At 39.0% G+C, this 22,188-nt stretch overlaps 1 protein-coding gene across 2 annotated transcripts in view; it reads left to right on the top strand.

Moving 5' to 3' along the window:
* Nucleotides 1-22,188, top strand: part of RASGRF2 (Ras protein specific guanine nucleotide releasing factor 2) — a 125,455-nt gene that overhangs the window by 45,905 nt on the left and 57,362 nt on the right. For both annotated transcript variants that reach the window (XM_084225951.1, XM_084225950.1), the window contains exons 3-13: nucleotides 2,587-2,734; nucleotides 4,278-4,367; nucleotides 5,548-5,801; nucleotides 6,696-6,775; nucleotides 7,224-7,417; nucleotides 8,600-8,709; nucleotides 10,246-10,364; nucleotides 14,932-15,092; nucleotides 16,088-16,178; nucleotides 16,967-17,103; nucleotides 20,299-20,381. In XM_084225951.1, the coding sequence (XP_084082077.1) occupies nucleotides 2,587-2,734; nucleotides 4,278-4,367; nucleotides 5,548-5,801; nucleotides 6,696-6,775; nucleotides 7,224-7,417; nucleotides 8,600-8,709; nucleotides 10,246-10,364; nucleotides 14,932-15,092; nucleotides 16,088-16,178; nucleotides 16,967-17,103; nucleotides 20,299-20,381 (1,467 nt within the window). The remainder of the gene's footprint in view (nucleotides 1-2,586; nucleotides 2,735-4,277; nucleotides 4,368-5,547; nucleotides 5,802-6,695; nucleotides 6,776-7,223; nucleotides 7,418-8,599; nucleotides 8,710-10,245; nucleotides 10,365-14,931; nucleotides 15,093-16,087; nucleotides 16,179-16,966; nucleotides 17,104-20,298; nucleotides 20,382-22,188) is intronic.

Genomic DNA, 22,188 nt, shown 5'->3' with positions numbered 1-22,188 from the left:
TTTCACCTGTCTGCATTTGGTTTTAGATGGGAAAGACTATTTATATTTAATTTAAATCAAAGCATTTTATTACATATATTACATATATTTTTATCTTAATAATATTGTAAAGCAATTAGTGCTAACTCAGACATGATTAGTGCTATAGATTCAGACAATTTTTAGAATGTACAAATGCCTTTTTAGGGTGCAAGGAAGTGAAGTACTCTGGTTTCTGAAGAAAACCCCCAGAATTCTGGCAAAACCAAAAAAAAAATTTTTTTTTGAAGAACTAATCTCATGCTTTACTGCTGTTTCTTGCACAGCTGAATGATAAGTGGATTGCTTCAAGATAGATTTATTTAAGTGTGGTTTTCACTTCTTGGAAGAGGTGCCCTGACCTTCCTATTTCCAGTGTGTTGTTTATTTCTGCAGTAGTCAAAATATAACAGCAAATGTAAGAGAAGTAAATTCACTTCTTATTCTTTTTATAATCTGTACAAGGAGGAAAAACGTTTAGTTGATGATAGCTGTGGGAACTTCTCCTAATTATTTTAAATCCAAGCTTGTTTTCCAGGTTAGGTGTTGAATTCAATAGCTGCAGTTAATATTGGCCCCCTCCAGTGTGGAGGTGCACTAACACTGATTGAAATACAAGTAAATATTTACAGAAAAACCCCATTGTAGAGGATGCACATTACTGCAATTTTAGGAACCTCATGGTATTTAATAGCAAATAATCATTGCTTTATGAGTGCTATAACAAGCAGGAAGATATTTAAAAGGAAGAGATTTGCAATTCCAAAGTTCCCTCTGTTAAATGATGTGCTCAAGCTCAGCTATGGAAAAAGATGTGATATCAAATAGTGAGAGATCCCTTGTAAACTTTCCTAAAACCCATGGTAAGGAGGCAGTAAAGTGTCTGGTTTTTGCTGCTTCAGGGTCAGTCTAGTAAAGATGCTGCACAGGGAGAAGCTGATTTCTCCTCTGCCTGAAGCTAGGAAGCATTTCTGACGTGGTGCTCTGATTGTGGCATCTGATTGCACTATGGATATTGTCCGTTTGCAGGGACAAGCTGCCCAAGACCATAATTAAAGACTGATACCATGGTTCCCTATACTGATTGGATTAAAGGCATTTATTTCAGTAATTTTAAAAAGGCCTAAAAAAAATAAAGCATGTGTTAGCACACTAAAAATGACAGTTTTGATGGGAATTCTTCCATAAATTGATCTGGCAGATGGAGAGGAATAGTTCTGATGAAGTGCTACATGCTCCCCCAAGTCTTCCCAAAAGATGGGAAAAAATCAAGACCTTAAAATACATAAAACCAAATGGATTTACTGAGTTCTTTGGCCAAGCATGAGGATTAGAAGCTCGTAAAAAGTGCTGTTAACTTGCTCTCAGTAGCTGAATACTGCGAAACTCAGTACTGTTGCAGCAGTGTCTAAAAAAGGATGTTAAACTGTCTCAGTTTGGATGATTTGGTGATTATGATTTAGGTGGTTTATGATCAAGCTGCACATTATAACTTAATCTAAACAAGCATGGCTCTGCAGGAATATTGCCGCTGGGACTATGTTATCTCTCCATGTCCCATGAGGGGGTTGTGGTGCCTGGAGAGAACACCTAGAAGAGAGGCTAGGCAGAATAAAGACATAAAGTAGGTGTTCATTAAAAATATATTAGGCTGCAAAAGGATTGTTTTGTCTACGTAAACTGTGAGGAGATATAACACTTTATATGAAGTTCAGTGTTATTTACTGATGCAGTACAGAATCTGGAAAATATGAAAGCTAAATCTTAAGGCATCATGTCCCCCTTTAGAGGCTTGACAAAGCCTCTACCTTGTCGAGTGTCTATTCTAAATATCTACTAATAATAGCTATTTAATAATAGATAAATGTCTAACAACAGTAAATATCTAACAATAGTAAATATCTAGCCACAGTAAACATCTAACAACAGTAAACATAGAACAATAATAAATATCTAACAATATTAATGTTTTGCACAGTTGGCTATCATGGCAAGAAGAATAATGATTATTATGTGTGGCATTCACATTTTCTGAAAAAACCCCTTTGCCCAGGATTTTTCTCCTGGGAAGCTGAGGAGCCTCAGAGAAAAGGAAAACAATTCATATCTCATTTGCTTCTCCTGTGCTGTACTCACATGTCAAATATGTTTGGAGATTGTTCCATTGCATTCTGCTGGGAGTTGTTTTCACTCTTTGGGCAGTCAGGGCCAAGCTGTGTCAGGACTCTGGAGAGGGAAATGAGTTTTCATTGTTATCTTTTAGCCTTCAGTAAGTATTCTTTCTCTATTCTTTAGTATAGTATAGTATTCTTTAATATAATATAGTATCATAAAATAATAAATTAGCCCTCTGAGAACATGGAGTCAGATTCATCATTCCTGCCTTCATCGGGGCACCCCGCAAATACAAAAATTATGAACAGTTCTTTAGCCAGAGAAGACGAATAATTTAAAACATGTTTTCACCTGAACCAGTCTCTGTTTTTCCAGTTGTTTCAGGAGCAGAAGCCTTCTTAAACTAAAACCCAGCCTGTGGCTGTTTTAAGTGACCTGATCTTTCTCTGGCAGCTACTCGGACATCCTGATTGAGCGGGAGGTGCTGATGCAGAAGTACATCCACCTGGTGCAGATCGTGGAGACCGAGAAGGTGGCGGCCAACCAGCTGCGGCACCAGCTGGAGGACCAGGACACCGAGATCGAGAGGCTCAAGTCGGAGGTGAGTGCCAGAGCCACCAGGCGCTCACTGACTGGGGCCTTCTGCTGGGTGCATGGCTGTGGGCATGCCTTGGGAGGCTCCTAGAGCGGAGCTAGACAGAGTTAAAGGAATAAAGTGGGTATTTATTGAAAATCCTTCAAAGGATACACCTTGGGCACTGCAAGAGCCTGGCTGTGGCTCCACCCAAGGTGTATAGCAGAGTCAGGAGCTCCTGATGCAGGGAATGATTGGCATTCACTCCATTGATTCAGAATGCTGAACAATTGCTTTATTAAAGCTATTGTATTACATTATACTATATTATACTATATTATACTATATTATATTATAGTATATATAGTATTATACTATACTATATTAAAGACATACTACACTAAAGAATACTAAAAGAATACTAAAAACTACTAAAGAAAAACCCATGACCATCTGAGACAGTCAGGACACAACTTTGACCCAACGGGCCAATTAATATGAGCAACCATCACCAGAATCCAATTAAGAACTGCCTTCAGGTAAACAATGTTCCTAACACATTCCACATGTGCAAAAACAACAGGAGCAGAGAATAGAGATAAGATTTGTTATCTCTTTCTCTGAGGTTCCTTGCTGTGATTTCTGGGAAATATCCTTGGGAAGTTGTGCCTGCCTGCTCTCTATGAAGCGAGCTGTGGCTACAAAGGTGCCCTCAAGATGGAGCCTGAGTCGGGAGTTTTCACACTTTGATAAGTTTTGGTCCATGTCCATGCTGGGGTTCAGTGTCCAACCCCAGGTCCAGGTTCTGCAGTCCCACCCTCCCAGGCTGCTCTCCTCCCTTCCCTGCTGTTTGCACTTTTTGGGCCAAAGCTGCAGCGGTGTCCTTGGCTCTGGGGTGGACAGGGATTGTTCTGTGTGCCTGAGCTGTGAGGAGAACTGCTGGCACTGAATATGGAGTTCAGAGTTACATCCTAATGCAGTACAGAATCTGGAGAATATGAAGGCTCAAACTGAAGGCATCACTTAAGTGATATTCAGCATTTCTGTAGTATTCTGTGAAAATAGCAGAACCCAGTGAGGTTAATATATAACAGTCCCCCAGTGACTCCTTAGAATAATAATTTTCTTTGAATTATTGAGGTCTGTTGGGCTGATTGGGTTACTTTCATTCCCCTAAGAATGACACATTGCTTTGCAGAGTGGGTGTCACTGATTTCACTGTTTCCTCCCTACCTTCAGGTTTGAGTTTGGCTGTGGTGGTGTTAAGGACTGTCCCAGACTGCTCTGGTTCCCTGGATGTTGTTAAGAAGCTTGTTGTAGTGCCAAGCTGATGAAGCCCAAAAGGCACAGTTAGTTTTGGGGGCAGAACCTGCTGGTTTTGGGTCCCTCTTCCAGCTGGACAGGGATCTGTACTGGCCTGAAGTGCCCCAGTCCTTGTCGCCAAATGTGTGCTGGTCATTCTGTGCCCCTTCCACAGGCTGGGGGAAGGGGAAATTGTTGTTCTGTTAGTTCTCCAACCAAGGGTTTCCTCAACTCGAGGAAGCATTTAATGAGTGTTTGGTTTTGTCAGATTGTAGCACTGAATAAAACAAAGGAAAAAATGCGACCTTATCAAGGCAACCAGGAAGATGAAGATCCAGATATTAAAAAAATTAAGAAGGTAAACATGAACTCTTTTGTGCTCAAAGGGAGGAGGGTGGGATGAGGGGTGTACTTCTGTTTTTTTTTTCTTCTTCTTCTTTTTTTTTTTTTTTTTTAAGTACAGTCAAATAGCAAGTTTTTCTTTGCCCTGCCCCTATGTAAATCTCTTCAATTACATGTACTTTAGTGCCACGTTTAATCTTGTGATCTATTTGCATGAAATCCTTTATGGGATGTGTCTGGTTTCTGTCTTTTTCTGGGGTGTGCAGTTTGAGCCAGAGTCAGCACTGAACGGGTAACTTGGTTTGAGTTTTCCTTTCCATGTAGGTTAACCATTGTTGCAGAAGCTGGGAATGCCGCTTTTAGTAGCAAGAGAGCTTTGAATCTATATGTAATTCACTTTATTGTGTGTCTTGGTCATTTTGACAGTTGGGCCCTTTTATTTAAAGTTATTTTTTCTGAGTAAACTGATACTGAGAGTAAAATTTTGCACTTCCCATTCATCTTATGAAGATGAATGATCTCCACATCAAGATCAGGGCACAGACGTAATGAAATTTCCTGTGACCAGATGTAGACCTCTTCTGTAATCTTTAATCCACTTGCAACTTCAGTAAATATTGTGCTTAGTTAGATTTTTCCATGACATAGAGGTGCTTTTTAAGAATGCCAAAAATCTGTCTTTTTGAATACCATGCTTGTTTCCTTGGTGTCTGATACCAAGCAATGTATTGATAACCTAACTTTAAATACCCATACCAAGTGTTATCCGTTCAAAATGGAAAGCAAAGTGAGCTTAAAAAATAATTTAAGATTTCTGCCAATAATTATATTGAGTCTGTGCTGGACTGTGTTACCTGGAGGTATTGCAGGATACCTTTGGGGTGTAAGAGAAATGTTCTAGGGGGAGGAAGAAGAAACTGCATTTGTGCTGATGGGAAGGGGACAACACTCCAGCTTGCAGTGAAAGATTCCCTTCTATGTATGCCATGTTTTACAGTCTGTTTCCTGGCAACAATTATGACCCTTAATGAATAGAAATGTAAAATATATTTAATTACAGAACAATTATATATCAATAAGGGAACATTTTTATTTTTGAGCAAAGACTTTTGATTTTGAGAGTTATTTCTACAGTGAAGAGCTTATGATAAGTCACGTAATATGTTTTTTTAACTTTCTTTTCCTGTGTTCTTTAGGTTCAGAGCTTTATGCGGGGCTGGCTGTGCAGAAGAAAATGGAAAACCATTGTCCAAGACTATATTTGTTCTCCTCATGCAGAGAGCATGAGGAAGAGGAACCAGATAGTTTTCAACATGGTGGAGGCTGAGTCTGAGTACGTGCACCAGCTTTATGTCCTGGTGAACTGCTTCCTGCGGCCCCTGAGGATGGCAGCGAGCTCCAAGAAGCCCCCCATCAGCCACGACGACGTCAGCAGCATTTTCCTCAACAGGTATAGGGGAACTTTTTGGGATTTCTTTGTTGGTTTGGGAGGTTTCTAGGGCTTTTTATTTGGGTTTTTTCGGTGGGTTTCCCTGAGTGCTTGTTCCCATTGTGGTTCAGCTGAAGGCAGAGTCCTGGCTCCCGTTTTGGCTCTGGTGCAGGTGGTGTCACTGAGCCAGGCACTTTTCCAGGGTTGAAAGGCAAAGGTGCTGCAGGTGATGCTGTTGGAAACCAGCATGACCTCTTTACCTCCCTGCATTCTGTGTCTTCCTCTGCTAAAGGCAAAAAAGGACAGATGGTGCCTTTTAGGGCAGTTCCCATAATTTTCTGTCACCTTTCCTGTTTCTTTTTTTCTCTTAAGAGAGCAAAACTGGGCTTAGTGGCCTCATATGATCCTGATAAGACCCCGAGGATGAGAATGTCAAAGCTTCTATTTTCTGTTGTCCTGCCTAAGGAATCTCCTTCCCTCTCACTTGTCTTTTCATATCCCGCAAAAAAGGAATTGTTCTTTCATTAGTCATCCAAGTACTGTTGTAATGAGCATGTTCAAGTAGCCCAGGAGGCATCTAACATTAGATACAGGACTGGGATTGCATCCAAGCCTGCCCCAAACTTCTGAGAAATAGAATATGTTCCTTTAGTCATGAGGCAGGTTTCCTTTCCCTTGCTAGAATATGAATACAATGTTAGAATATTTATATTGAATACTATGAGTTTTTTAGAAGCACTGAGCTAGTATTTTTAAACAATGCAATAAAAGGAAGCACTTATTTCCATAACAATAACTGTCTTCTGTTTTTTTTCTAGCAAAGTGCAAAAGAGGAAGAGATGTTTCTCTGTGAATTATTAATCAGAAAATAAAACCAGAATTGTCTTTTTGTTTGTTTAAATACTTGTTTTTCAGTGAAACAATCATGTTTCTTCATGAGATATTTCACCAGGGCTTAAAAGCAAGAATAGCTAACTGGCCTACCTTAATTCTAGGTAAGTTAATTTTTTTTTATGTAGGGGTATAACTTCCATATTTATTTTTGAATAATCAGTAGGGATTTTTTTTCCTGAAAACATGACTTCTTAAAAGTCCCTTATGAAGGGAATATGCATGTGCAGGATTAAAACCACAAGATCAGGTGTAGTGGGAATCCCATGTGGGCAGTAATGGTCTGTATATGAGAATTTCTCTGCCCTAAGGGTTGATTAGACTTGTATTTTTTGTAATGCTATCTGACCATTAGGTAATCAGAACAACCATCACTGGGCAGGTGAAAGAGCTATGTTTAATGTTTCTAAATTGTCAGTGTTTTGGAAACAGAACTGATTATAGTAATTCACTTCCAGAGAAAACACTGGAAAAAACATTTTCTTTAAAAATGTATTTCAATACATGTGTTGCTGGGGGGGGAAAAAAAAGACATTTTTCTGCTTTCTTTAGCTGACTTATTTGACATTCTGCTGCCAATGCTGAACATATATCAAGAATTTGTTCGGAATCATCAATATAGCCTACAAGTGCTGGCAAACTGTAAGCAAAACAGAGATTTTGACAAACTCTTGAAGCAATATGAAGCCAACCCAGCATGTGAGGGCAGAATGCTGGAAACTTTCCTTACCTACCCCATGTTTCAGGTACTCCCTTTGTATTTTTTGTGTATATTTGGCTTTACTGTTTGGTAGATTCATTTTATGTTACTGACATTGCAATCGATTGAAGGCTCCTCTTGCTTAACTAGAAATACTCTCCTGAAAATTAGTTTGGTGTAACTTATTTTGTTGTTACACCAAGACTCTGCCTGTGGAGGTCTCCTCCCCAGCTGTGCTGGCTCATCTTTGTTTATTCTCAGGAATGTTGAGGGGGAGTGTGGGATGAGGATGGCACTAAAGAAGCAGGTCCTTGACTTAGAACCCCTGGTTAGAAAGCCCAGAGAGAGATGATAATCAGGAACTTAGAGCAGCCATAAGCACCTTACTGGGAATTCATTTTGTATCTTTTTCCCTGCTTTGCTCTCAAGTGACTTGGTCTTTAGAAAATGAAAAATAAACTGCAAAAGTTTTGAAAACTGTGCTTACCCTCCTGATATTTTACTGTGATCTGCCTGGATTAGACATTTTCTGCTGTTTTAAGATGTCTGTGAAACACTGGCCTGAGAATTTTATGTCTTTTTCATTTAACCTGACATTTTGCTCATTAGAGGAATAGTGAACCTCGTCAGTTTGTGCAGTTATTGGAAAGCCAGATAGAGACAGAGAGAAAAAAAAATTTAAAAGGGGCATCAGTGACACTTATGTCAGGGGTAGTTATTCATATTAGCCTAAGGAGCCAGTAGCACTTGCAACAATACTTTTTTAATTTTTGAAGTTGTATATTTTAAAGTTTTTGTGAGTATGGGGTTTCTTTGGGTTGAGTTGAAACCAGGTCAAGGGAGGGAAGGAAATGGTCCTGTTCCTGTGTGATGAGGAATGTTATTATGTCATTGCTGGTGACTTTCCAGATGAGCATAATTTTGCCTCTCCTCTTACATAAATCTTGTTGTGTCAGACCAGTTATGCTGCACCATCACTTGGTTAAAAGCTCTGAAGGGTCCTTCTTTCTGTGGTTAAAAGCTCTGAAGGGTCCTTGTTACCCTGTAGCCTTTAATAGTCAAATACTGGACATTCTTCCATCTCCTTTTGTGCAATGTGAATGTTATCTGAATGCAGACAGGTCACCTGGTATTTTCAATGTCAAAAGAAATTTACATGCTCATAATCTATTAAAATTGAGGGAAGGTATATATGGATTTACTGATACTATATCTTATTGGTTTCAAGATTCCCAGATACATTATAACACTTCATGAACTTTTGGCTCATACGCCACATGAACACGTTGAGAGAAAAAGCCTTGAATTTGCTAAATCTAAACTAGAAGAACTTTCAAGGTAAGATTTTTCTACCTTATATCTGATAATTTTCAATTAAAGGTTTTGAAAAGAAAAACCAGGGATTTTTTATTTTTATTTGGTTTAGGTCCTTTAAAAAGATAGGCATTTTAAAGAAAAGGATCAAACCCAAAACAGAAGAAATGAAAAATAACAAAAATATCTCAGTGTAATATTTTGTCTGTTCTATTTTTTTTAAATTTATTTGGCAAATTTAAATCTCCAAGTGTCTCCTTGTATTTTGGTTAGGAAGAATTGAAATCACTATAGAAACCACCTACTCCTGGGTTATGAACAGAGCAGTTTTCTTTACATAAAGAAATTTTATTTTTCTTAATTTAAAGAGAAAAGGGAATTAAAATAATCATGGTCTTGGAAAGTACTTCGTTCTCTATCTGTGTTATAATTTTAGTGTGCTAGTGTGAAAAGTGCATTTTATATATGCTTCAAATAATGCCAGATAAGCACAAACTAAAGATATATTCTGAGAGCTTTTGCTCCCTGTGGAAACCTGTACAATGAAGCTCTTCCCTGAACCCCCAGACCTTTCTCAGATGTTCTTCTCATCAGCCCAGTGAGAAATGTGTTTCTGCTCTCTGGGAAATGCAGTTTTCTGCTGTGAACAAAGAGACCATGAGTGAACTCCAGGATATAAATATTCAGTGTCTGGAGTATTCACTAAAGATGTGCTTGGAGAATATTTAGTTGTAAAAGATCTGCACGAGCAGATAAATCAGCTTTGGACTGGCTTCATCACATAAGTCAGAGTTCACTGCTGATCCAGCTGATTCACCACTGAACACTCAGAGCTGGAGTCTGAGACTGACTGATCCTCTCTGCTCATAAAGTCAGTAGGGACCATAAATGTAAAATAAATGGACTCATTTCCATCCCTTTAAGGTAGTTTCGAGAGAGGAGGAGATACCAGGAAGTGCAGTCCAGTCCTACTTTAGGAAAATATCATTGCAAGAGCATATAAGCTTGGTTTCAGCACTAAAAAAAATTATAAAGTCTGTATTTTTCTCTCTAAGGGGAGAATGGCTTTAGAAAGAACAATAAGATAAAGGAAATGGTGAAATATAAAAGCTTTGGTTGTCGAGGGGAAAGAAAGGGAAAGGAAAACGACTGGCACATTGAAATATAAAGATGAAACAGGGACAGAGTAGGACCCTAAAGCCATGGAGAGGAAATCTAAAATGTGCCCTACACAATTCTAGGCAACACTTTCCTGTTTGTGCATTAAGGATCAGGTTCTCTTCTATCAGCTGTGAAGTGTTTGTAGTTCAGTGGCATCTGTCAGATGTGCTCAGGAACAGTCACTCTTCTGCCAAATTTGCTCCACTGCTGAAAAATCAAAATGATCACAAGAATGGTTTGAAAAGGAGAGGAAAAAAGGCTGGAGACCTGCTCTGGAGTGATGAGGCACTGGGTGGGTAGATCTGTAGCAGGTGGTGAAGGGCATGCACTGTGTCTTCACAGACACAGCAGGTGTGAGGCACGTTTTGGGGAGATAAAGTGCATTTTTGTCCCCAACAGAGTCATGCACGACGAGGTGAGTGACACAGAGAACATCCGGAAGAACCTGGCCATAGAGAGGACCATAGTGGAGGGCTGTGATATATTGCTAGATACCAGCCAAACCTTCATACGCCAAGGTAAGACATTCCTCTGCAAAGCTGCCCAAAAATTATTTTAAAAACTGCCCTGAAGGTAGCAGGGCTCACACTGCCATCGTCAGGCTGGGCATTGCACTGGGCACTTGTCAGCATCCTGAGCCTGCCCCGTCCCTGCAGGGTGAGTCACAAAGTGCCCTGAAAACAGGTGATTTTGGGCTGTGGTTGGACCTCAGTGCTGTGCTGCTTTCTGTGGGAAACTCAGCAGTGTGAGTGGCAAAGCCCCCATGGGACTGTGATTCACATTCTGCCTGGATGGTGGTCCCAAGGGGTGGAGCAGGGGAACAGCAGCACTCTTCTCCTCTCTGTCTATTGATGGTAGCTTTGGAAACTTTTTCAGTTGAAATTAGTTACAGCAGAGGTGGAATTTGTTGTTAAGTTCCCAAAAACTCGGCTAGAATAACATTTCCATTCTAAAGAAGGGACAGGTTTTTTTGCCAGGAACTGCAAATTGGTTACAATTCTTACTTGGTGGTATTTACTTTAGCTGCTTATTTTTCTCCCATTTATATAATATTTTACTTTTGGATCTCTTGAAGCCAGTTACTGGGTTTGTACACAATAACTGCAGATCGGTAGTGCAGGATTATGACAGGTTTTGCTCCTTTGTGCTGAAAAGCATTAAATATACTCAGGAAAGGTTAGGAATATAATTTAAGTGCATCCCTTCATGAAACCTTTTCCAGATAACCTCAGCAAAACATCTGGTATTTGATGGGGCCATATTGCACCTGGTAATTATTAGGCTTTCTGTACATTTTGTAATACATTTTATGCTGTTTCTGTAGTTATGTGGCCAAATGATGAATTTTCTGTAATAACTTCCAATATTATTTTTACAATACACTAACAATATTGTTTTTACAAACCCTATTAAATGGTTTGATTCTTCATTACATGTATACATTTTTATCTGTGAGGTGTTTTAAGAGTTATGAATATGGCTTTCAGAAAAAAAACCAAGTTGCTTTGCGCCCACAGCCAAAAAATTATAATGCTGTGATTATCCTAGGTTGACTTGTACTATAAAATCTAATTAAAGTTTAGAATTTTTTAAAAGGTTATTACAATATGTAATAAAAGATGTATTTTTATTTATTGGGCTTTTCCAATTTAAACTGACTGACAATGTTTTGTCTGTGTACCCACTGCTTCATCAGTAAAACTTAGATTTTTTTTTTTTTCCTGTGGGAATCAATCTGTACAAATTACTGTTGGCTTGTTAGTCCCAGGTAAGTAAGTGAATTAAATTCAGATTTATTTCTAGCCACAGTCAGAGGGCAGTGGACAGGAGTCTGTGTTACAGAAGGTTCTATCAGCTTATCTGGTGGAACATCCACTGCCTGTTATTCTGCACAAGGGCAGAAATCTGAATACAGCAAATGAAATAATGGAGCCCATTTTCCTTTTACATCTGACAGTGGGGTCACTTTGGCAGTGGTGTCCATCTCCTCTGGTTTCAGTTAGGCTTCCATTTGTTGTGTTGTTCAGTGTAGATGGGCACAGGAACCTCTTTTCCAGCTTAAAACAGGAGAGAGGAGCCACTACCTTTGTTCAGGCTTTTTTTGTGCATGGTAATGACAACTTTTTTATGTGTTACAGACTTTTTATTTTTAAGAAGAGGTTGATTCTGTTGAGTTGTGCATGTTGAGACCATGGGAACTGTCCCTGGCAGTGTTTTGCAATGCAGATTGTGAATTCTCATTTGAGTTTCTTAGGGTCTGGTTTTCCCTGCCTCCTGCTTAGGTACAGATTTTATAGTCAGGCACGCAAACAAGTGAGGAATATTTTCTTTGTGAGGCTGAAGGACACTCAGGCACTCTCAAATCTGTTGACATCCAAACGACTGAGCACCCCAAGCACCTCTGGTGCCTTCAAACACTGACGCTTCTGCCATCAGCTGCTGTGAATTTACCTCTGCTGATAAAGATATCATAACCACAAAACCACACAGTAGCTGAAGCTGGAAGGGACTTTGGACTGCATTAGCCATTCCAGTCTCAAAGCAGCACCAGCTAGAGGAGGCTGATTTCTGCCATGCCCAGGCAGTATTTTGTTGTTCCCAAGGACAGAGACTTCACAGCCTCCCTGAATGAGCAACCTCTGCCAGTGTTTAATCCTCTCAGCAGTAAAAACAAACAAAAAAGAGTAAAAAAGCCTGAAAACTTCCAGCATGAGGAATGCCAGACTGAGCTGGTAAATCAGACAGTTCAATGTAGACTTCTGAATGCTTGGGTTTGTTTATAAATCCAGCCTTTTATATTCCTTAGATTGAGCAAAGGCTGAGAGGGTGACTATTGAAGCATTGAAGTGCTGAAAGTGCTTAAGGCCTGAGGCTGGATAAAAATTCATGGGATTACACTATTGTCCAAACTGTACTGTTAATGAGTGTCCTAAAATAAGCTTCACTTGCTCATTGCATCTGTACATTGGCCAATTGTGACCATTTTTTTCCCTTAAGAGGAAATCTGCGGTAGAGCCAATGCCCAGTTTTGTTAACCACTAAAGCCTGATGAGAATGCCCAAGGTCCTTGCCTGGTGTCAGACATGCAGTATGTGTAGGAGATGTGTTCCTCTCTGCACATTTGAAAGAGAGAAAATGCCGTCTCTGTTTTCTGCTTTGAGAGAGGTTTGCCCTGTTTTACCTTCTTAAACAGTATTTCAGCTCCGTGCAAGAATATTGTTTAACCTCAGCCTGTTATGGCAGAACAGAGCATGTTAGTCCTGAAAGCATTCCAATGGAAAAAAAAAAAAAAGTAAACAAAAATTACCAGTGACCTTATTTCTGTAAGCATATCATATTTATAGGTACTATTACTCTACTGAGCAAAGCAGAAACAAAATGTACGGATTGAATATTGCTTCCCCAAATCTGTAGATGGAATTTTAGGGAATTTTGTCTGGGAGTTGTTTTGAATGTGCTGGCCTTGCAGTGTGGCTTGAGGGACAGTCAGTGTAACATGGAAAAGTCACAGTTCCAACACATGGAATGTATCTCCTCCCTCTCTCTTACATCTGAGGCAGTTTGGCTGCTTGTCCAGGGGAAATGCACAACAGCCAGTAAATATTTATGGGTTTGGGTCAGAATGTAAGTGAATCTGAAATGTTCCAAACTCCTCTGCAAAATTCTGGAGCATAACTTCACTGTTGTGTTTCGGTGACACAGTTGTGTTATATGTATAGTCTAAATGTGAAATGTCTGTCAGAGAACACTGTTCTCTAGCAAATTTACTGCTGTGTAATTTCCCATGTCAGTAGAAGTTTGCATATTAATAATTTAAGGCTACTTAAATATATATCAAGAGAACTAAGTGTAGAAAAAAATGTAGATAAATAGCACCTTTCTCAGTTACCACAATTTCTCTGTTTGTTAATTTCAGATTGTATATGTGAACTTTGAGAAAGATAATCCTTTTGACAACACAGAGTAAGAATTGCTAATCTAATATTTCATGGATAATTCTGTCAGGCTGGCATTGTGTCAGGGTGCCACCACTACTTTGAGCTTTGATGCAGCTGTGCCACTTCGTATCTGGAAGGGGCAGGTCAAAGCCTTCTCCTCCTGCTTGTTCTGTTGTGCAGCTCCCTTTGCATCATCAGTTTCTTGGTGCTTTTGTGACCTTGCTCCTATCAGGGAGCTAAGTCAGCTGCCTCTTCCCAGCATTATTTTCATGCTGTTTAGCTGTGTGAGTACCTGATGCTGGAACAAGGCACGAGCCAGTGTAAAGGTAATAGTGAGGAGAGATGTGTGGGAAGGAGACTAGGAGGTCTCTTGGCTGCCCTGTCTGCTAACAGCAAGTTGTACGGTAGAAATATTTCTGTTTAATCTACAAAGGAGTTGCACTTCACCACCAAATTTAACTCCTGCTCCAAATTTGGAGGTGATACACATGGTGGGATCAATCTGGAAAAGTTGGTCACAGACTGAGATGTGAAACAGCAAGAGAGGCAGAGCTGTCCCCAGCCTGGAGCACTGCAAAGCAAAATTCAGGCTTATGTAAGCAGGTTCAATTTAGTTTGGGAGTGTTTTACTGGCAACACATTTCAGATGAGCTGTGGAGCACTGATGATTATGCAGTACAAGATGAGAAGAAATGTGCTTCATTTCTATCTCTCTTGCACACGGGCACACACACAAACTCTTTTCCATCAAAAAGAACTTTTCCATGGTCTTTCTATTCTCTGTCTCTTTGGTTTGGAAGTGTCCTTTGCAAGTGTAGTGGCTGTCAGAGTGGTGTTTGCTGTTCAGCCACATTTTCTGATCAATGGCCTCTCAGTGTGTTTAATTGCCTAATCAGCCCTGGGTGTAATCCTGCCACATACACGAGTGTTAGTCTAGACTGTACTTGAGTCTATTTATGATAACAAAAAAAGGGAATCTGTGCAGTAAAAAAGGGATTGACTTGTGCTTAGAAGAGACGCTGATACACATTGATCCTGGAATGAAGAGTTGTGTTAATTAATGTTATAGTGTTCAATGAATTAACAGCTTGAGCACTGCCTACTAAATATTACTGTAATACAGTAGATTTTGCACCTTCATTACCAGGTTCCCTTATCCAGGTACCCTCAGTTGAGAGGGGAAAGCTGAGTAAAGTTCGCCTGGGCTCATTGTCTTTGAAGAAAGAAGGAGAAAGACAATGCTTCTTGTTTACAAAACACTTCTTAATTTGTACAAGAAGTTCAGGAGGAAAACTGCATCTTCTTAAGGTATGAACTTCATATTATTATTCAATTTTCAAAATGAAGACACATCTTTGGTGAACTGACAACATTTTGCTGCTTTATGGGTTTCATGTGAGCATTGCATTAGTGGTTAAAAACAAAAGTGGGGTGGTCCACAACGTTTACCTGTTTTATCGTTTCATTGCAAATAATAGAGTTCAGTCAATTTCCTTTTACTAGACCCAGATAATTCTAGTAAACTGGGGATTAGAAACAAGGCATTGATGTATCTATTTGTTTGAAGTGGTGAATAAATTCAGTGTATGTAGCACTGAATTTAAGTCAGTTTTCAGTGCATAAATCAGTCAGTATAACCCAGCAGAATTGCCAAAGAACATTTTTCAGAGCTCTAATAAAATTAATTTTCAAAGTCAATTCCGTTTTCCTGAACAGCATGTTCTCTTAAAATAAAATGTCATCTAAGAACAATCTAGTTATATTTGTTGAGAATCAGTCTTTCATAGTGCTGGCTTATGGGTAAAGAGATGTTGGTAGTTCATGGAGTGGGTTACATTAAATGGAATTTTAATTTGGCATACCAAGAGGTTATTAAGGGTCATGTGCTCTTCCACTTTGCACCTCTTACATAGTTCAAGTACTTATGCAAAATAAATAGAGTCTAATGGAGCCTTTAAAAAACTGTGTATGCATTTCACTTAAATTCAGAAGATGAAATTCTAGGTAACTTTTTTAGAACTTGTGAACAAGTCTGTGTGTGCCATAAATTACAGCATGGTAGAAGTACAAGAAGTTTTGGGCATTGTACAAATCAATCCTATTAATCGGCTGGATTCAGAAAAACATATGTAATCAGTTTGAGTTTAGTTCTTTAAGGAAAAAATGTGCATCATGAAATTGATGTATCTTCCTTAGAGCTCTGAGTAATGTAAAATGTTAGAGTCAGGCCTGTCAACATTTAAAAAAACTTGTGACAAATGGGAATAAATAACATTTGTGTGAAATGTGCTTTGTTTCCACAGACAGGAGGTGTTCTGTCTCTGATGGAATGCACACTGGTCGAGGAGACAGAAGCGAGTGATGATGATTGTAAGTTAAATTCAGCTGTCAGTAGTAAGTACAGTTTCTAGTTTCCTAAAATTAGTACTCTTTTTTATTTTTTCATAAGAGCAAATACATATGTTGTTGTGAAATCAGTAGAATACAGTGTAAAACTGATCCATTAAAATTGCTCTTTCAATAATGGACATGCTGTTTTGGATGGGGCATTGCTTTGTTGTATTTGTTCCTGCTATTAACACCCCTTACTGGATTTTCAAGAGGGTTGGCTGGAGAAATGTGGCTTTTGTATCCAAGTTCACCCAGAGCATCTCAGAAAATAAAATAAAAATTAATATTTTTGAAAATTAAAAAAAAAAAGTACAAAAGCCTTAAATAAGCTGCATAATAATTTGCTTTCTGGAACACATGGAAGTTGACTGATTTGGAAGAATTAATGGGAACTTTTTTGCCTTGGGCTCCCCACAAATCTGGAGTGCAAGCTTATTCAAATGGCATTACAAAATACAGTCTCAGGCTGATTTTATTGTTACTCCTTTTGTCTTCCATCCTGCAGTTTGTCAAGTTTTGCACTTGAAATGTGAAAGTAGTTTTATTAATTTGAGTGATACTTGTAGTATGGTGAGAAAGTGTTAGCATACAAGTGTTATAAGAAACTTTATCTTAAAGAGCAAATCCCAATATGTGAACAACAAAATGACTTGTTGGATACCTAACTGGATTTGCTCTTTATCAGCCAGATGTTTTATAGCTTTTACATTGTAAATGAAATCACTGTTTTCTTTGTTTTACACTGTGACTTTTAATGGTGTGACTTTTTTTCTCCCCCTCTGGCTGCAAAGCAAAAGGTTCTGGGCAAGTGTTTGGACACCTGGATTTCAAGCTGATAGTGGAGCCCACGGATGCTCCTCCTTTCACTGTTGTCCTTTTGGCCCCATCGCGGCAGGAGAAAGCCGCGTGGACAAGTGACATCAGCCAGGTACCTCAGTCCTTTTCTGTCTTGGTGTGAAAAGCCAGGTGGCTGCTGAGGAAAGCAGGAGCCTCCCTGGAAATGGAAAATGCAAACCCCCTCCCTCTGAATTATTGTTATTTAGAAATTAAGGGGCTCTCAGGCAAAGATGTGGGAATAACAGTTCTTTACCAGGACAATTAACAATACAAATGCAATAGTACAAAAAAACCAAAACAAACCAGTGCCTGAGTCAGAGCATGCCCTGGCCCCCTGTGTGTCAGGGTGGTGGCACAGTCCCATCCCAGGGGGGTGGTGGCACAGTCCCATCCCAGGGGGGTGGTGGCACAGTCCCATCCCAGGGTGGTGGTGGCACAGTCCCATCCCAGGGTGGTGGCACAGTCCCATCCCATAGGGGTGGCACAATCCCATCCCAGGGTGGTGGTGGCACAGCCCCATCCCATGGTGGCACAGCCCCATCCCAGGGGGGCTCAGCCCTCCTGCAGTGCCAGCTGTGGCTCTGCTGCAGCAGGATCCTGCACAAGGGGGGAGTTTTCCTCTGCAGCTGCAGGGCTGCTGGAGATGGGCCTGCTCTCCCTCTGGGAATGCAGGGCAGGAGAAAGCTGCTCCTCTGGGAATGCAGGGGGCAAAGGCTGCCGTGCTGTCCCAACCCCCAGATTGTATCCAGGTAGGAATGCTGGGCTCCTGCCCTGGGCACAGCATCTCCCCATGGGATGATGGAATTTGATCAGCCCTGCAGGGACACTCAGTGGGCATGGACAGAAGGTAATTAATAATGAATGGCCCATGGACAGCAGAGATCTCCTGGAGGGAGGGTTGGCTGTGGGAGAGATAAAGAATACAGCCCCATGAACAGAGGAGAACTGCCCCAGCTCTGACAGATGGAAATAGAATACACACCCCAATTTCCAACCTAAGACATTTTCTCACCTGGTTTTGGTGAGATCTTCCTTCACTCTGTTCTGAAAACCAGCCTGACGCAGGGGTGATGAACACCTTTGACTTGCTGTGAAAAACCATTAGTGTTGCCTGTTCTCCTCAAAATTATGTCATTTCATTTGAGTCACCAGGGAAGTATGTTTCTCAAAAACAGAGATGGGGTACAAATTTCAAAATTGTCCATGGACAAACATAGTGGTAAGCATTTTTATGTCCAAGGAGAGCCTATCTAGGCAGATATTTTGATTTAAGAAGAAAGATAGTACTGGTTTATTCATGATTTTCATACAGATCAAAACGACCTGAATCCTAGAGTGGAAATAATACCATATCACATCAATAATGAAGAAAGAAAATGGGATAAACTCTTTTTTCCACCAAAAATGAATACTAACAAACCATTATAAATAATTGCTGATCATTCTGACAGTGTGCAGGAACTGTCTATGTTGTGAATGAACAAAAAGGGTATTTAAAATTTTTTAAATGTCAGGGATAAGTTGATGAGGTTTTTTTAAATTGCTTTTACTTTAAACAGAGTAGACAAACTTTGTCATAATCTATTTGTGGAAAGAAGTTGAATGGAAAAAAAACCCAAAACCCCTTAACTTCCAGCTAACCAGAGCTAAATCAAGGCTATTTGTGGTTTGTTTATGCACACAAACAAGAACATACATCTCTCATAGTTCTGAATTCAGGTCCTATGTTCTATTAATTTAGAGAGAAATAACTGATTAGAGGAATATCAGCGTGGAATGTCATGCATTTCCAAAGTTGCTATCATTGCTGGCAACATCTACAGATGAATCATCATCATAATGAGGAGAAATTGCTTAAAAAATAAAAATTCTGACTTCTTTTGTGCCAGATAACATTTTTGAAAGAACAAAAATAGGCAAATAAAAATCCCAAAATACAGTATGAGCTACAACTTGCTGTCTTACAGACAGACCTGGTTGGAGAATTCTTTACAAAACAGATTTTCACAGAATTATTGTTGTTCCATTGACATGTAAAACTACTGGAGTTATTTGCTGGCATGGAAAGACCATTTAAGAATGCTAATAAGTCCATTCTTAGCCTAAATTATAATAATTGTAAAAAAAATCTGATACCATGCTTGGTGCTAAGGGCCTCTTTGAAATATTTCAAGGTCAATAGGTGAAATATAAGTACTTCTATTAAATGTGTTTCTCACTGCTTTTAGGGGACGATTTGAGAAAATCATGCTGTGAATATCTGCAGCTGCACTTTCCAAATAATCTTAAAATCCTGAATTGAAACCCACATAAAACTTCATAGATGATATTTTAAATTTATAACTATAGATGTAATCTAAACCTGAAGAGGCCTGTGATTATCAGGTTTGAGCAATGCAGCATCAGTCATTGGTTTGAAATGAAGTATTCCACAGCCTGAAGGCAACATGTATTCTTGAAGTCAGGATAAACCTGTGTGATAATTTCTGAAACTCCTTTTTAGTGATGTAAGGAGATTGTCCCTATTTATATACATATATACATATATATATATATACACATATATACACACATACATATATATATATATAGTTATTTATTTATTTATTTATATACACATATCTCTCTCTATATATGTATGAATAAATGTAGAAAGTATAATGAAGACAAGAGCCCTGTAGGGTTTGGTAGCGGTTCAGCCCCTTCCCCAGCTCCGTTCCCTTCTTTGGGCTCATCTGAGTGCACTTAAAAGTCCCTCCTAATTCCCAGCCTCAAACATTTATACAGGAGTTTGCAGGGAGCAGCTTGGACAGCTTCCTCACAGCTGTGTTTCATAAGGAGCACCACTTAAATTTGTCTTTACAAATGCGTTTCTGGAAGTTTTTATATTCCCTTCTGGTCTTTTGCACAGAGTAGAGGTTAAGGTATTACTGTACCCCTTGGAGTATAAAGCATTCTGACTTTCTTGTGGTCTTGATTTCTCAAGCTTACACTCTTTCAGGAAACACTAGAAATAATGAGTTTTGTTCCCTTTCAAAGGAACTTCAAAGGAAATATCATTTCCAACTCAAAGTACTTAATCATGTGGAAAAAAAGGTTTCTGAACAGAATACCCTGAGAGGCCAAGGCTAGAGAAGCATGTCGACTCTAATTCTGGCATCACTGCTTCTCATCTGAGAAAATACCTTGTCTTAATCAGCCCATACCCTGCAAAAGCTATGCTTTGAGCTTATAGGGATATGAAAAGTGTTTTAACTTTAACAGTTTTCAATGTTTATTTCCACAGTGCATTGATAATATTAGGTGCAATGGATTAATGACAATAGTGTTTGAAGAAAACTCCAAAGTCACAGTGCCACATATGATCAAGTAAGTGCAACTGAGAACAAAATAGATTGTTGTGTTTCTTCAATAAAAAATTTAACAAGACGAAGCATGTTTTTAGAGAATGCAAACCTTTAATTTTTTTTTCTCTCATTTTGGTTGAATGGAACTGATTCTCTATCCCAAAACATATATTTTCAAATCCCTTTCTTGGAGTTGTAGGGATCACTCAGAGTGGTGAACTGTGAATTCACAGTGTTTGATCACAGTTTAAGTTTTTCTGGGTTTTAAGTAGTTGGCTTCAGTTTTGCTTTAGATGAATGATTTTGTTCTCTGCTCTTCCTTGTCATCTCATAATTTTATTGGACATTTTTACAATCTCTTCAGAATTTATGTGACTGCAGACAAGTACCATTTTCAAAGGTATTTTGTTATATTAGCCAAAGGTTTTGTTCTCTGTATTTCTGTTATTTCTGTTAAAAAATTATTTTCTCTCATAATTTTAACTGATCACATCAAAGAAGCATCATTGTTTATAAGGCTGTTTCCCTTACCTTTGGATTCTCTCATTATACTGCAATAAGTGGTTTTTGTTTCCAGTGAGATATTTTCAGTGCATGATTCCAGATTTTTAACACAGCTTGGATCTTCTGCATACCTCAATTTACATGAGTTTTACTTGTTAGAATCCAATGAATATATAAGTAAATGAAACACAAGGATAGACATAAAACTATTTCCTTTCTCACTATTATCTGTCACATCTCTTGGTTTCTCAAATGCCTCTTCTGTAGTTGTTTCCTCTCTGTGCTTAGAAATGGGAGAGAGAAAGCATCTGGGAATGCACTGTTAGGGCACACACCTTTGATCCCTGGAAATAAGGCATTTTATTGCCCTCAGCTTTATTCCAGGAACTCTCCAGTGTGTAAAAACTTCTGTCACCTGCTGAGTTTTGAAAGTACATTTGTCCCCTTTCAAAGTACAGCAGGACCTCAGTCCCATGCCAACAGAAAGGAATATTAATTCTGAAGAACATACAGGACCTTCACAACAGACACAAATTTGGTGTTCTCCTTCTTAAATTTGACTTGCCTGATTTGCAGCACAGTTTGACTTTCAGAGTCAGATGTCATTGGATGATGCAAACAAAAAAGGGGCACTTTTTGGCGGGCCTAGTTTTAGAAATGAGATTTTGTTGTTGTTGGTTCTTTCATGTAATATAGTGTAGAATTGTGTGGACTACCCTGATCTTTCTTTTGAGACAGTCCAATTATTTATTACAAAAAGATGGGGTGTATTGAAAGATGCTTCACTGAGTATTCATCCTATTTATTTACAAACAAAGAAAAACAGAATTTGAGGGGAAAACTGCTCCATTATGGGTATGGTTATGTAAATGATTCTTTTTTTTTTATTTCCAAGTGAAATTTATTGGGTTTTGCTTTTGATTTTTTCCCTTAAATAAAAATTTTTCTTGGTTTCTGAATTGAAATTTGAGATGTTTTGTGCTGTTCCCTCTTTCTTCTCTTAAAACAAAAAGTAAGTCTTGGAGCTAAAGGCAGGTGTTAATTTGTAGGTAAGCCTTAAACCTAGCTAAGGGATTAATTCTAGGATCCATTACTTTATTTTAGATAAAGCTTGATCCCAGCAGAAAACATTGCAATGAATTATTCTATACTGAGATTTTAGTCATATTGACCTATGGGCCACAATAGCCTGAATGCAACAAGAGGGGACAATTCTGCCACCTGCTCCATTTCAGAAATGTAACCATGATTAACAGTTTCTTAGGCTTTGAAGTGTAAAACATTTGCTAGAAATAAAATTTAAGATCTGTGAGTTATGGAAGCAG

This window comes from Fringilla coelebs (assembly GCF_963513975.1).
Source record: "Fringilla coelebs genome assembly, chromosome: Z".
Lineage (NCBI taxonomy): Eukaryota > Metazoa > Chordata > Aves > Passeriformes > Fringillidae > Fringilla > Fringilla coelebs.
The sequence above is the reverse complement of the archived record's forward strand: the minus strand, read 5'-3'. Positions and strand labels throughout refer to the sequence as shown.